The sequence below is a fragment of the Beta vulgaris genome, chromosome 2 (assembly GCF_026745355.1).
Source record: "Beta vulgaris subsp. vulgaris cultivar EL10 chromosome 2, EL10.2, whole genome shotgun sequence".
Taxonomy (NCBI): domain Eukaryota; kingdom Viridiplantae; phylum Streptophyta; class Magnoliopsida; order Caryophyllales; family Amaranthaceae; genus Beta; species Beta vulgaris.
This window is the reverse complement of record NC_079203.1, coordinates 48440619-48453325: the sequence shown is the minus strand read 5'-3', so window position 1 is coordinate 48453325 and position 12707 is coordinate 48440619. Positions and strand designations below refer to the sequence as shown.

Genomic DNA, 12707 nt, shown 5'->3' with positions numbered 1-12707 from the left:
TCAAATAGAACATGTGGACTTGAAAAACTGGATGCTTCCAAATCAAAACTTCTTTTCTAACAAAATGGAATAACAAATAACTATGCATATTTATACACAAATTTCAACCAGAACATCTGAATGGAGACTTCTACTATGAGGTTGCAACACTGACAACACCTGCTTCTAGGACTAACCTTTCTGTTAAAGCTGATAGACGGGCAACTTCAGATTTGAACTCACTTAGACACTCGTTACTTTCAACCATATCTGATCCTGGGTCGACCGCATTTTGTGGGGGGACATTGTCGTCAACCAACCATGACTTAGGGCCAAAACCGTTCTGTGGGAAGACGTTGACATCGAGATCAGCATCCATGCTCAAGCTAGCTTTATTTAGAAGCTCTCTGCTCATCTCAGCAAGTTTTTGCAGAGCACTAGTTGCAGCCTCAACCTCAAGCTGAGCAGCTTCAAGTTGAAGTTTCTCAATAGCTAAATCATCTACACCGTTCTGTCCAAGTCTCTCTTGTGTCAAGATAGAGAACTTCAAATCATCAGCATCTCGAAGCTTTTCCTCCTCTAATTCTTTTAAATTTCTGCCCTTTTCTTCTAGTCTTTGAAGAACCATTTTCAACTCCTCGTCTTTGATTGCAAGTTGCCTCTGTGCAGCCAGAAGTTCCATCTCTTTTTCCCTAAGAATCTCTTTTGTTGATTCAAGTTCAGCTTCCAGTTGTGTCTTCTGCCATCTATAATCCTCTGCAGGTTTTCCTAACAATTGCGATCGAAACTTTTCCAAGTCACTTGATTTGCCTAGAATGTCTTCGTTCGTGGAGATTACCAATTCCTTAGTGAGATCTACAATCCTTCCAACCACAGTTTCAGCTTCAGATGCCTTATGTCTTGCATCATCTAGATCATGCTGCATTGCCTCAGCATAATCGTCTTTTTCTTTCAGCATGCCAGTGGTTAGGATAAGCTGCTCTTCCTTTTTATTCAAGAGCACTTTCAGCTCTGTCACCTGTGCGTTGACTTCCTCTAATCTCTTCTTAGCATTAATGAGCTCCAGATCTCTCTCTTGCAGGATTAGCTGGAGGGAGTTTTGTTCAAATATTAAGTGTTGAATTTCCAATTTAGCGTCCACCAATTCTTTTTCCTTACTCTGTAGGAGACTGCTTGTTTCTTCAAATTCACTGTTCTTCTTATTCAACTCCTCTTCAAGAAAAGATGCCTCATTGATTGCTTGTTGTAGGTAACACTTCTCCCTATCCGACTTTTCCTGTAGATCCTTCAATAAGTCTCTCTTCAAGGACAGATCCAGCTCAAGTTCCTTATTCCGAGACTCTGCAACTCTGAGCTTTGCTCTTTCACTTTCGACTTCTATTTGGGCACTTTTCAGACTATTCATGTAGGACATAATAGTTTCCTTTTGCTCTTCTAGTTCCAGCAATTGCTTCTCCAGAACCAGCTCTTGCTCCTTCATTTTCTGTCTTGAGGTGACCCAGGATTTTTGGGATGAGACCAGCTCGGATCTCACATCAACAAGAAGCCTTTTAACTCTCTGAAAATCTTCCAGAGTTTCTTTACTCTCTTTCATGTGCCTGGAAGCTTCCTCCCCGAGCTTTTTGAGTTCTTCCTGAGCTCGCAACCACTCCATCGTCTGCCTCTCCAACTTTGTCTCCGCAGATTTTAACTTCCCTGCTTCAAGTTGCTGCGTGCATAACAATTCTTCTATCTCTCGCTGCTTTCCCAGGAGGGCGTTTCGCAGTTCTCGAAGTTCTATATCTTGCTTTTTCACTACGTCATTGGCTTCATCCAAGAGCTGAGCTTTGGCTATAAGCTGAGCTTCAGTCTTGGAAGCTTCTTCATTTTTCTGTGTCAATTCACGCGTCAATTTATCCAAATCTTCGTCTTTCAACAACAATGCAGATTCCGCTGCAGTAATCTCCTGCTCTCTTTCCTTCAGTCGCAGTTTCAGATCTTCTACATGCCTCGCCTGAGAGATCAGCTTCAAATTAGCCTGCCTTAACTCCACCTCCAACTTCTCCTGCTTGGAACAAGCTGCTGCAATTTCCTCCTCCCTACGCTCTAACTCCTCCTTTGCTTGCTTCAATTCAGCATGCTCCAACATCACCATTCTTTCTGCTTCATGCAGATCTTCCTCCTTAATTCTCAAGGCTTCTAGTGCAGCCTCAAAATCGGACTCCAGATTTTCAATATTGAGGTCTGACTCAACATCTTGAAAATAATGGGAATTCACATGCATATGTTCTTCCAGCTTCTGTGTTTGTGCGAACAACCGCTCAAGAAGAGACGTTGTAGGTTCAGGTGCGCCATTGCTGTTGATGCTGGATTTCCTATCTCTCAGAACTGAATTGATGCCATGAAGAGCACAGCACCTTGTTGTTACAAAAGATAATGCCTTGTGCCTTTCATGGGCCCTAAGAAAGCGGAACTGCAGGGCAGAAAAAATAAAATTAGAATATTGAGCAGCAGTACTGAACTATTACAAGCATGTAAATTGTACTAACAAGAATCACGTATCAAGATTGTTAGTGACATCTAGAAAACCGACTCTGGAAAGGTCGTACATTCCTGTTAAACTACTAAGAAGCAAGCAAGCAACACACAACAAGGACAAGTCGTCTTTCTGGAGATGGGCTGAATAGGTTAGATATGCTTTACTGAACATCCATAGATCTACCAAAATTAAACATGAGCAATTAAAGATGAAAGTCACTATAAGCAAGCTTGAGAAGTGTTGCTTATAATGCCTTTATTACACCACTATTGGCTATTTGCCATTTGGTTACTTATTATCTACTTACGTCAGCTTTTCACAGCCCATCATTTCCTCATATTTACTAATCAGATATTCTGTTGAACAAGATTCGAGAATCTAGAGAAAGACATTTCAGCATCCTATTCAAGACTTCGTTGTCTTTAAAGAAGTCTTGTTTAAAGTTTCTTGTAGAAGCACTGATAGGATGAATCAGTTGCTATAGTTGAGTTGTTGTTTGGTCATTGGTGCTTCTGGCTCTTGCATATGTACAGTTTTCTATATCAACCCTTCCTACAAGGTGGAAATAAGAAATACTGATTCAATTTGTTTTGCCCAAGCTGTGTTGGTGGTTTCTAGGTTGTAATACAACAATTTCTGGTTCAGTAAAATCTAATTGCCAAGTCTTCGAGAAACAATACTTCAGTTGCCATAGCCCCGGAAATATTTTTTTGAGATACAGAAACTACCTAAAAGACTGAACCATCCCTCCAAAAAACCCTCTGGGACAATGATGGGAAGCCACCACATGTTTCCTAACACCGGAGCCACCCTGTTACAAGCCTATATCCAGTACAAGTAACATTGGGAATCATGGAGGTTATGAGAGACTTCAACACTGGCAACTGTTTGGTGGCCCCTCATCCCCACCCCAAAAGGATGAAAAAAGAAATAGATAGGTGTACTCCGCTCTACACCAGTCCTGATATATAGAAAAGATTACAGATCAACTAATAAGTAATAACCTCTAAAGCATGTTGGTTAGATGTTTTTGAGGTCGGGATGAAGCAATTCTGTTAGCTGTTGTTTGGTTTGTGGGAGTTGATAACCCCTTACCGTTTCTTGGAGGGTAACTTTATTCCACCCATCTGTTATTGGTCCCAACCAAACTATAACACACTGTTACCTCCTCAATTCCCAATTTTCTAAATGGTTCTACTGCACTCTCACTCCTTTTCTCTCTCCTCTTCAACTCCGTCTACCCACTCCAATTCTTCACACAGATAATCAGACATCTGAATCAAAAAAATTTCAACTTCATGGAAATTATTTCCATCCAATTTTTACAAGCTCTGATGGATAATAACAGTGAAGAATCTCTATGAAAGTCGATAATCACAATTGTAAGTGAATTTTTTCTTTCCTCTTTTGGGATTTTATTCTTAAAATTTTTGAATTTGCGATATGGTAAATAAAATGTATGTACCAGTCTTTCAGAGCAGTAATAGTTTTATTTAAGATTTTGGTGATAAACCCTTCTACTTTCTTCTCCTGTAGATCTCTGTCATGCTCTCAAGATTAACATCAATAACAGCAATGGTTCTAATAAAGTTCTTGATTCTGAATGGGGCAGTGATCTTCTCATAAAGATAATACTTTTGAATTCGATTATTTCGCTATTGACGAATTATCAATTAATTAATCTAGAAAATATATGAAAAATAAAGTTGCATAGTGATTCAATTTCATTGTAGGATCCAAACTATAAATAAGTGTAATGTTATTTTTATGTTTCCCCCCTCTTATTCGATTCGATTCGGATCCATTCTATTCCTTCTCTTATAATCGAACCAAAGAGACCGTAAACAACTACAAAGATTTCTATACATTCAACCAACAAACCTCCAATACTCACAGCGCACTAGGGTCTTAACAAACCAATCCTATCCACTCAACCAAACCAAAAAAGCAAAAAAAAAAACTCAACAATCATACCCAAGTTACATAAATTACCAATCTTCATCGAACCCAACTCACTAAGAGAGTGTTTGGTACGGAAAATTTTGATGTAGGAAACGGATTCAAATAAGCGTGTCCATTTTTAATTATTTGGTATGAATCTTAAGTAAAAAATACCATTTCTAGAGGAAAACATAATCCCTTCATTTGTTACCCTTATCAAACTAACTAGTGGAAACAAATTACGTTTCCTTCCTCCATCATAAACCTCTCAATTGTTTCCGCTCCACTAGAAATTAAAATACCAAACAACTATGAAAATTCTATATCCAAATCCTTTCCACTCCGTTTACATTAATTATTACCAAACGCATCCTAAACCTCAAATCAGCTCACATCCAATCAACAACAAAATTAAATCACAACACCTTAATCAACAACACACCAAAAACTAACAAAATACAAATCACTGACCACTACGAAACATAAAGGGAGTAACAAAAATGCAAAACTTTACAAGAGAAACATATAATATAGTCATAAATTCAAACACCCAGATATTGCAACACAACTACAACATCAACAAAGCATTAGTCCCAAAATGATTTGGGGTCGACTAACATGAATCGTCATAAGAAATTGTTTCTTAAACACCCAGATATTGTAAAACAAAAATAAAGGAGCCAATATTAGTATTATACCTTGAAACAATGGCGTCGATAAGAAGCTGGAATATGGGGAAGAAGAATAGTAGCAGAGAATCCCATGGCTCAATTTTTGGGCACATAGGTGCCTCTTTTTTAGTAGTATGTTGAGTTTATTCGCCTTAAAATTGAGAGAAAAGAAAAAAAGGCCTAAAGATTAAGAATCTGCAGAACTTCACAGTTCACAGTAGCAGATAAATGACTAGAAAAACGGAAGAAAGGTGTAGCTTTAGTTAGTGCTCCTCAAAGTTGATTTTGTTATGTTTTAGTGTTTTACTGATAATGTTAAACTCGGCTTATTTATGTTTGGCTTTGGGGCTCTCGTTATAGTATCCAACTGTCCAAGACACCAAAAGCTTTGCTCTTTTTTTCACTCTTTTTATTTTTGTTCAAGTAAGCCGACATCTCCCCTCAAAAAAAAAAAATGGTAAGCCGACATCTCATTGTCAAACGTGACAAAACCTTAAGACGTGAGAGTTGAGATAGAAAATCGTGCGTGTCAATCCACCCTAGCCTATCTCGTGGGTCGAACCGTCGAAGCATGGTCTAGTCTGAATCGTGAAATTGGTGTGTGAGATATATTTGAGCTTAGGCCACGAAAGTCTGCTACTAAAGTCGTCCAACTCGTACCACGAAATCGGTCCAGTCCGTTCCATGCACCGGACCAACCCAATCCAAATAATTATTCAACCAAGTTGCGTATATTTTAATCAAATTGTATATATTTTAATTCGATTTCATATATTAACTACACAAATTATTATAATAGACGGTCTAATTTTAATATAAAATTAGACAATGTAAACCTACGTTCTCCTAAGAAGCCCATTCAATTTCTCTCTAACCTAACACTATTTTTAGGTATCTTGCACCATCCTAGTGTCCATTCTCTTCTCCTTCTTTTATTTCCCTTCTAAATTTCGAATCAGAACAAACAATTTTTAAAAATAGTCCGTCAGTCATACAAAATGGATTAAGCTAGTCACTAAATGGATTAAATCAGTCACTAAATGAATTAAAGAATGTTATTAATTAATAGATTAAACTGGTCACTAAATAGATTAAAATGGTCACTAAATAGATTAAAGTAGTCACTATATTAAGAAATATGATCAATTCTCTTCTTAATATTGGGCTTGGGCCGCGCCTACTTTTAAATTAAAAGTAGACGGTCTCTTACAAGACCAACTGTATTAACTAAATCAACCAAATTCAAAAGTAATGAAATTATTTCATTAATATTAATAATTTTATATATTTTAATTAATTTTAAAGGTTTTATGTAATAACAATGAATAATTCCAATGATTGAATAATTTTGAAAAAAAAATAAAAATTCTCATGCCAGACCGCCAGCCCGATGCAGCTCGCTAGGCCCGCGAACCCCACGACCAATTCTTGAACCGTGCAATTCGGTAACAGATTGGTGCGGGACAAGATTTTTCAACCCGTGGATCAGCCGGCCTAACCCATGAATTTCACGTTCCGTAACTGGGCCATCAAATCTCGGCCCGACCCGGCTAGCCTAGCCCGCTCTAGTGGCCATCACTACTTGAGAGTTGAGAGTATGTCTATAAACTTGTTAGTTCTCTCTTCCATGATTAGTACAATTATGGGTGATTAGTATTGAAATTCTGATGTTACTATTAGAATTACAATTGTTAGGAGTCTCTAATGTCCTCCACCTGCTATTGTACGTATTGGTTTGGCTTTGTCACAAACTAAGGGTCCGTTCTCCCCAGCTTATTTTCAGTTCAGTTCAGCTCTTTTCAGTTCAGTTCAGCTCCAATCAGTTCAGTTCAGTTCAAATCATATTAGTTTAGATCAGTTCAGTTCAGTTCAGCTCCATTCTTTTATAACCATTTTGTTAAATATTATTATTATGTTGTTATAATTTATTTTACTAATTACTCTTACGATTATTATTATTATTATTATTATTATTATTGTTGTTGTTGTTGTTGTTGTTGTTTCTATATATTATTTTGTTTATTATAGCTTTACTCATTATTATTACTATTATTATTAGGAGGAATATGGTTTAGGTCAAAGCAAAAATAAACCCACTTTTTTTAACCCATAAACCAATCAAATCGCGTCAAGACGGTTTATGATGTAATTTTTGCGGCCCAACCCAATCATTATTTTTATTACTAAATATTTTTATATTATTAAATCTAATTATTAAAATAGTAATATTAATTTACTTCTTATATATTATTGTTATTATATATCATCATCAAGTATTAATATATTAATATAAATAATATAAAATAATAATCATTAATTATCATTATTATCATTAATTAGTATTATTATTATTAATTTATGATTATTAATATTGTTTATTTATAACTATCATTTAAAATATCCAAAATACTATTATTATTATTATTCATATTATTACTTATCATATAATTATTATTTAACATTCATATTATTATTGTTTAAAATATTATTAATATATTTATTACATTCAGTTTATTTCAATTTAATTTAATTCAATTCAATTCAATTCAATTCAATTCAATTCAATTCAATTCAGTTCAGTTCAGTTCAGTTCAGTTCAGTTCAGCTCAGCTCAGCTCTGATAAGTTCAATTCAGATCAGTTCAGCTCCAATAAGTTCAGTTAAGTTCAGTTCAGTTCAGCTGTTTTATGCCGAAGAGAACAGACCCTAAGACAATTAGACAAGTTGTACTTGTAAAGGTTGATCTATTACTCTATTAGCCTTCCGTCGTTTGAGTTCCAAGGCTAGTCACACGTAATGTTACTTGTTTTTACTTGTACTCCTAAAGTTTGTGAAGTTTGACTTAGGAAGGCAAAAGTAAATGACAAAACAATGAAAAGAATAGGGATTCAATGGATAGTCGATATATTATTAACTGAAGATGAAGAACTTGTGTATGTAGTGTCTAACTAAATCTTAAAATTGAATAAAAGAATCCAATTGGAGGCAAGTCAAAGGAAAAGGGATTCATTTTACAGATTTTATCTAGTTAACTTTGATATTGATATTGAAACTATAATCGTATTACTTTTACAAAAGTAGTCATCAACAAAGGATAAAATGAAAGATCCCATATACTTTTTCCGTTTCGATTTAATCGCAATCAATTCACTTTTCACGCTTATCGAGACATAACTTTGACGGTTAATATCTACTATAATATATATGTAAAAATTATAAAAATTGATATTACGAAAGTATTTAACGAGATGAATCTAACAAGATTTCACTTGACTATGTTTTTCATTATGTATAAAGTTTAAATCTTAGTCAAAGTACATACTGTGAATAGTGTAAAATGTTAACTGTTGCGATTAATTCGAAACGGATGGAGTATTTTGAATCATCAATTTTCTCCTAATTATTTCACGAATCCCCGTAATTTTGGTAGGGGAAAAGAAGCTTGTACGATAATCAAGAGCAATTAAAAGATGCTATAAGATGCAGTATATATATGTTGTCTTTTTTTTTTTTTTGTTTCCACTTCTCTGTCTATAAATATTATAATTTTGTAATACTCTTTTTCTTCATTCTTGTTTGTTCCATTTTCTTTTGTGAAATGTCCTTAAAGCAATTGTCATGATGGGCGCCAACTTTACTTTCACTTTTATTATATCCGGTCTCACCTCTTAAGTTTTGCATCACTTCCATCTAACCAAGAATTAAAAATAACCAAATTCCAATGAAACATAGAAAATGGAACGACAACGATAATATTGTCCAATCCTCAATAATACATACTTAAATCGATATCAATTATCATATAGTACTACGATCATTTAGCCATAACATTCATTATTTATTTTTTTAACAAGGTAAAGAGAAACCTTGACAAATTGGGGGAATAAAGGGGATTCAACTTGTCAAAGGTGAAAATCGATCCCAAAACTTCCTGTTACTGGGAGGAAAACTCTAACCACTCGACTATCCCTCACTCCCCATAACATTCATTAATTACTTAGCCCATTTTCTAACATATATTCCAATCATATCAAAAAGTATAACCATGACTCACAATTTACTAAAAAAAGGTTGCATTACAGTTTTGCACGCATCAAAAACTACTTTGATTTATACAATTAAGCAATGTAATCTTTTTATGGTTGTAGGACAAAGACAAACTTCACGGTGGATATAATCATGATGTTAATTTATGTAATGCAATTTTGATAGGTGGAAATTAGAGGAGAGTATATCCTAGTTTGCATGATGTGATTGCTGGCCATTATTATCATGATCTATTATTCATGTGGATTGAATTGACAGTGGAAGCATCTTGTCTTGACACGTGGCCCACTTATACTGGATCTTAGAGGTTTCTTAGGGAAGAAGTATTTGTCGATTTTGAAGGTCTCAATCAATATTACGAAATAGAAAATAATTTACAAATGTTGTCCAAGCCCATTTTTGTGTCCGTTAAAGAGGCCCAAAAACTGTTTTTGCAACAACTGACGCCAATTTTGGGTTGAGACATTTGGACTAAAGATTTATGTCGATATAAACCTTGGTTTACTGTCTTTATACGCGCTGCTTTTATCGGCCTGTATAGAGTATGGACGCAAAACAAACGATATATTTCTTCCGTAACAAAATAGATGGTACACTTTTATTAACATATTTTTTTAACCAATTTTTTAGAGAGGAGAGAGATAGAGAGAAAGGAAAAAGGGGACCCATGTGATAGGAGAGAGATAGAGAAAGATTGTTGTCTAAAAAGGAAGTGTAACATCTATTTTGTTACAATCATATTTAGAAAGTGTAACATTTATTTGTTACGGAGGAAGTATATTTTTTTACTCTTAACCCCATTACTTATTTAGAAATGAAACTTGGAGAAAAGTCTACCGAAGATTAGCTAGCTACCATACTTGTTAAACTTATTCTTTTTTCTTAATTTTTACGTACATAAAAGTGTAAAATTAGACTGGTTTTTGAATTTGAGCGATATCTTGAGTTGTTGCATAAATTTTTCATAATATTTCTATTGAAAGTATACAATCATTTATTAATGTATAAGTACTTATAGTTGACTTTTGAGGCTTAAAAATCAAAGCTTAATGACCATTTTCTCTTGTAGTAAGGCCAATAAAATTAGAAAAAACAATGTGTAGTGTAGAAACTCACTTGATAAGGGAAAGGCTAGTACTTGAATTTGGTGTTTACTTGCACATAAGATCTATGATTTGGTATCAAGGATGTCTTGGCCGAATAATTAAGATTGATATTTTGTGAATAATAGGTCACAAGTTCGAATCCCACTCTCCTTCTTGCAAAGGTTTTGATCTTTCTTGCACAAGTAATATAATGGTAGATAAATGCATTATATAGATAATTTCTCTTTTCATTTTGAGGTGATGGAAATACTTGTAAAACAAGTGTTTGGAAGTTCGACAAGATCGAATTTCGGTACGGATGGGTTTTAAGTTTGGTCTTGGACAACTTTCTTTTCGCATGTTGTTTCGAGTCGAAAGAATATCTTTTTCAGGTAGGCTACTAGCCTACTATAAGTGTTAGCATTATGAAAATGTTCTATAGAATTTGGGTGGGCAATGGGACGACTTGAATTGAGTTCGGGTTGTTCCGTTTACTTAAATGGGTTGACGTATCTTATCTCAACCCACCTAACCTGTTTAAATAGTTAAATGGGTTGGGATTCTCAACCCAACCTAATATGATAATATATAAATGAGTCGATCTTAAATTGACTCAGTAATTCATTTAAAATCATTTTTCAATGTTCTTAAACAGCAACCAGATTATTAATTACTTAAATACCTCACGTTGTAAGTTCTTTGAAATACAAAGAGCTCATACATAACAAGAAGACAATTTTTTCCCTAAATAAAAAACAATATGACAGTTTCAAACACACTACAACCTTTTTTAGTGTTTATATAACTTGGAAAATTGGGTTTTTTGGATAGAAAAATAAAAAGGTTACTGGATCAACCTATCTAAATAAACGGGTTAAATTAATTGAATTCAAGTTTAAAATTTCAACATGACCCACTCATTTAATTAATATGGGTTGGGTCGGCCCAATTGTTCAAATGGGTTAAACCATTGACCCAATCCGTTATAATTGAATTGAATTGGTGGATTGGGTCGATTTTGATCAACTCCAAATATAAGCTGATTGTCAAGGAACGCTATTAAGTAAGTATTTATTTTACTCGGACGAACTGATATTCGGATCTAAAAACTCATGCGCAAACATTGGAAAAAAAGAGAGCAATATTATCAATGTATCCCTATTCAAAGATTTCAAACCCGACTCACATTTCATAAGATAGATGAAGTAGGTTAAACTTCAACCGTCGAACTTGAAAATAGAGTTTTCACTTAGTAAATAGATTTCCTTTCTTTTTCAGGATTTGTAATTGCACCTTATTTTTTCCTCCCAAAAAAAACGATCTAAACTAGTGACATGGAGATATAATTCTTTTGATAAAAAAAAAAGAGATCTTTAACCTATCCTAATAAGTTAATTTTTTAACATTATCATAACCTTTATGAGAATGACACCTTCGCGATAACATAATGCTGACCATGCTAATGTTATCAAAGTCGGAATTTTAAAATAATCAACATGCAAATGCAAGCATGCATATGCCGATCGAATGTTTTGGCATTTACAACTACAAAGCATACTTCCTTGAGAAGAAAAAGTGTAGTATATTACTATGAACTACTACTAGGTCTGTGAAATTGATACCTAAATGTTTGATACTCCCTCTATCCCCGACGTCATGAATCTTTGATTTTATTATTGGATAGAGGAAATAAAATCTTACGTTATTCTGAATGGAAAGTCTGTGCACCTAATCTATGTGATATGAATCTCTTATCTCAACACATACATGTTCTATTTATATTCCATATGATGTGCCTCTCCACTTGATTCTTTTAATCTACACTCTATAACTAATAACTAGCTAGTATTTTGACCTAGACGATACCTTAGGTCAATTATATAAACAAATAGTATGTTATTATTCATAAATTTCATAATTCATTTGATACTTTTCGTATTTTTGTTGTTCAATGAAAAATTAACGTCATGACGTGATAAGTAAAAAGGTTTGAATTTGAATAGCTTAAAAGGAATTGAGGTAAAATAACATGTCATCTAGTCTCTAGGTAGTATTGTAAGAAGGCTAGAGATTTACTTTAAGTCTTTTTAGTTAAATATAGTAATTATTATAAGACTTTATCATATTTTATTTGAAACATTAGACAATAAAGTTATATTGTATTGATGGTTAAGCTCTCACTTTTCAGTTTAAATGCCACGTGTTCGATACCTTGCAAACATGGACGACATAGAACAGAAACTTGAAGAGAGTGGCACGTGGCTTATAGACTTTCTTAGGAACGCCTTATAATATATTTACTAGTGTGTTGCCCCGCACGTTGCCTCGGGAGTTACCTTTTTTTCTTCTTCAAAATTGATATGTATTTTTCCCACTCTTGTAAAAATTATTTTAAAAAAAATCTAACATTTAATTTACTTTAGGTTTGCAATGAATATATAACATTATGTGGATATATAAAGCACT

At 34.1% G+C, this 12707-nt stretch overlaps 1 protein-coding gene across 1 annotated transcript; it reads right to left on the bottom strand.

Annotated features, from left to right (window-relative positions):
* Positions 1–32: 32 nt before the first annotated feature.
* LOC104908969 (MAR-binding filament-like protein 1) lies at positions 33–5459 on the bottom strand. Its single transcript, XM_010698140.4, has 2 exons — positions 5137–5459; positions 33–2431 (listed from the first exon to the last, which is right to left on the bottom strand). The coding sequence occupies exons 1-2, from the start codon at positions 5200–5202 to the stop codon at positions 134–136; spliced, it is 2364 nt and encodes a 787-aa protein (XP_010696442.1). The 5' UTR covers positions 5203–5459; the 3' UTR covers positions 33–133.
* Positions 5460–12707: the final 7248 nt, after the last annotated feature.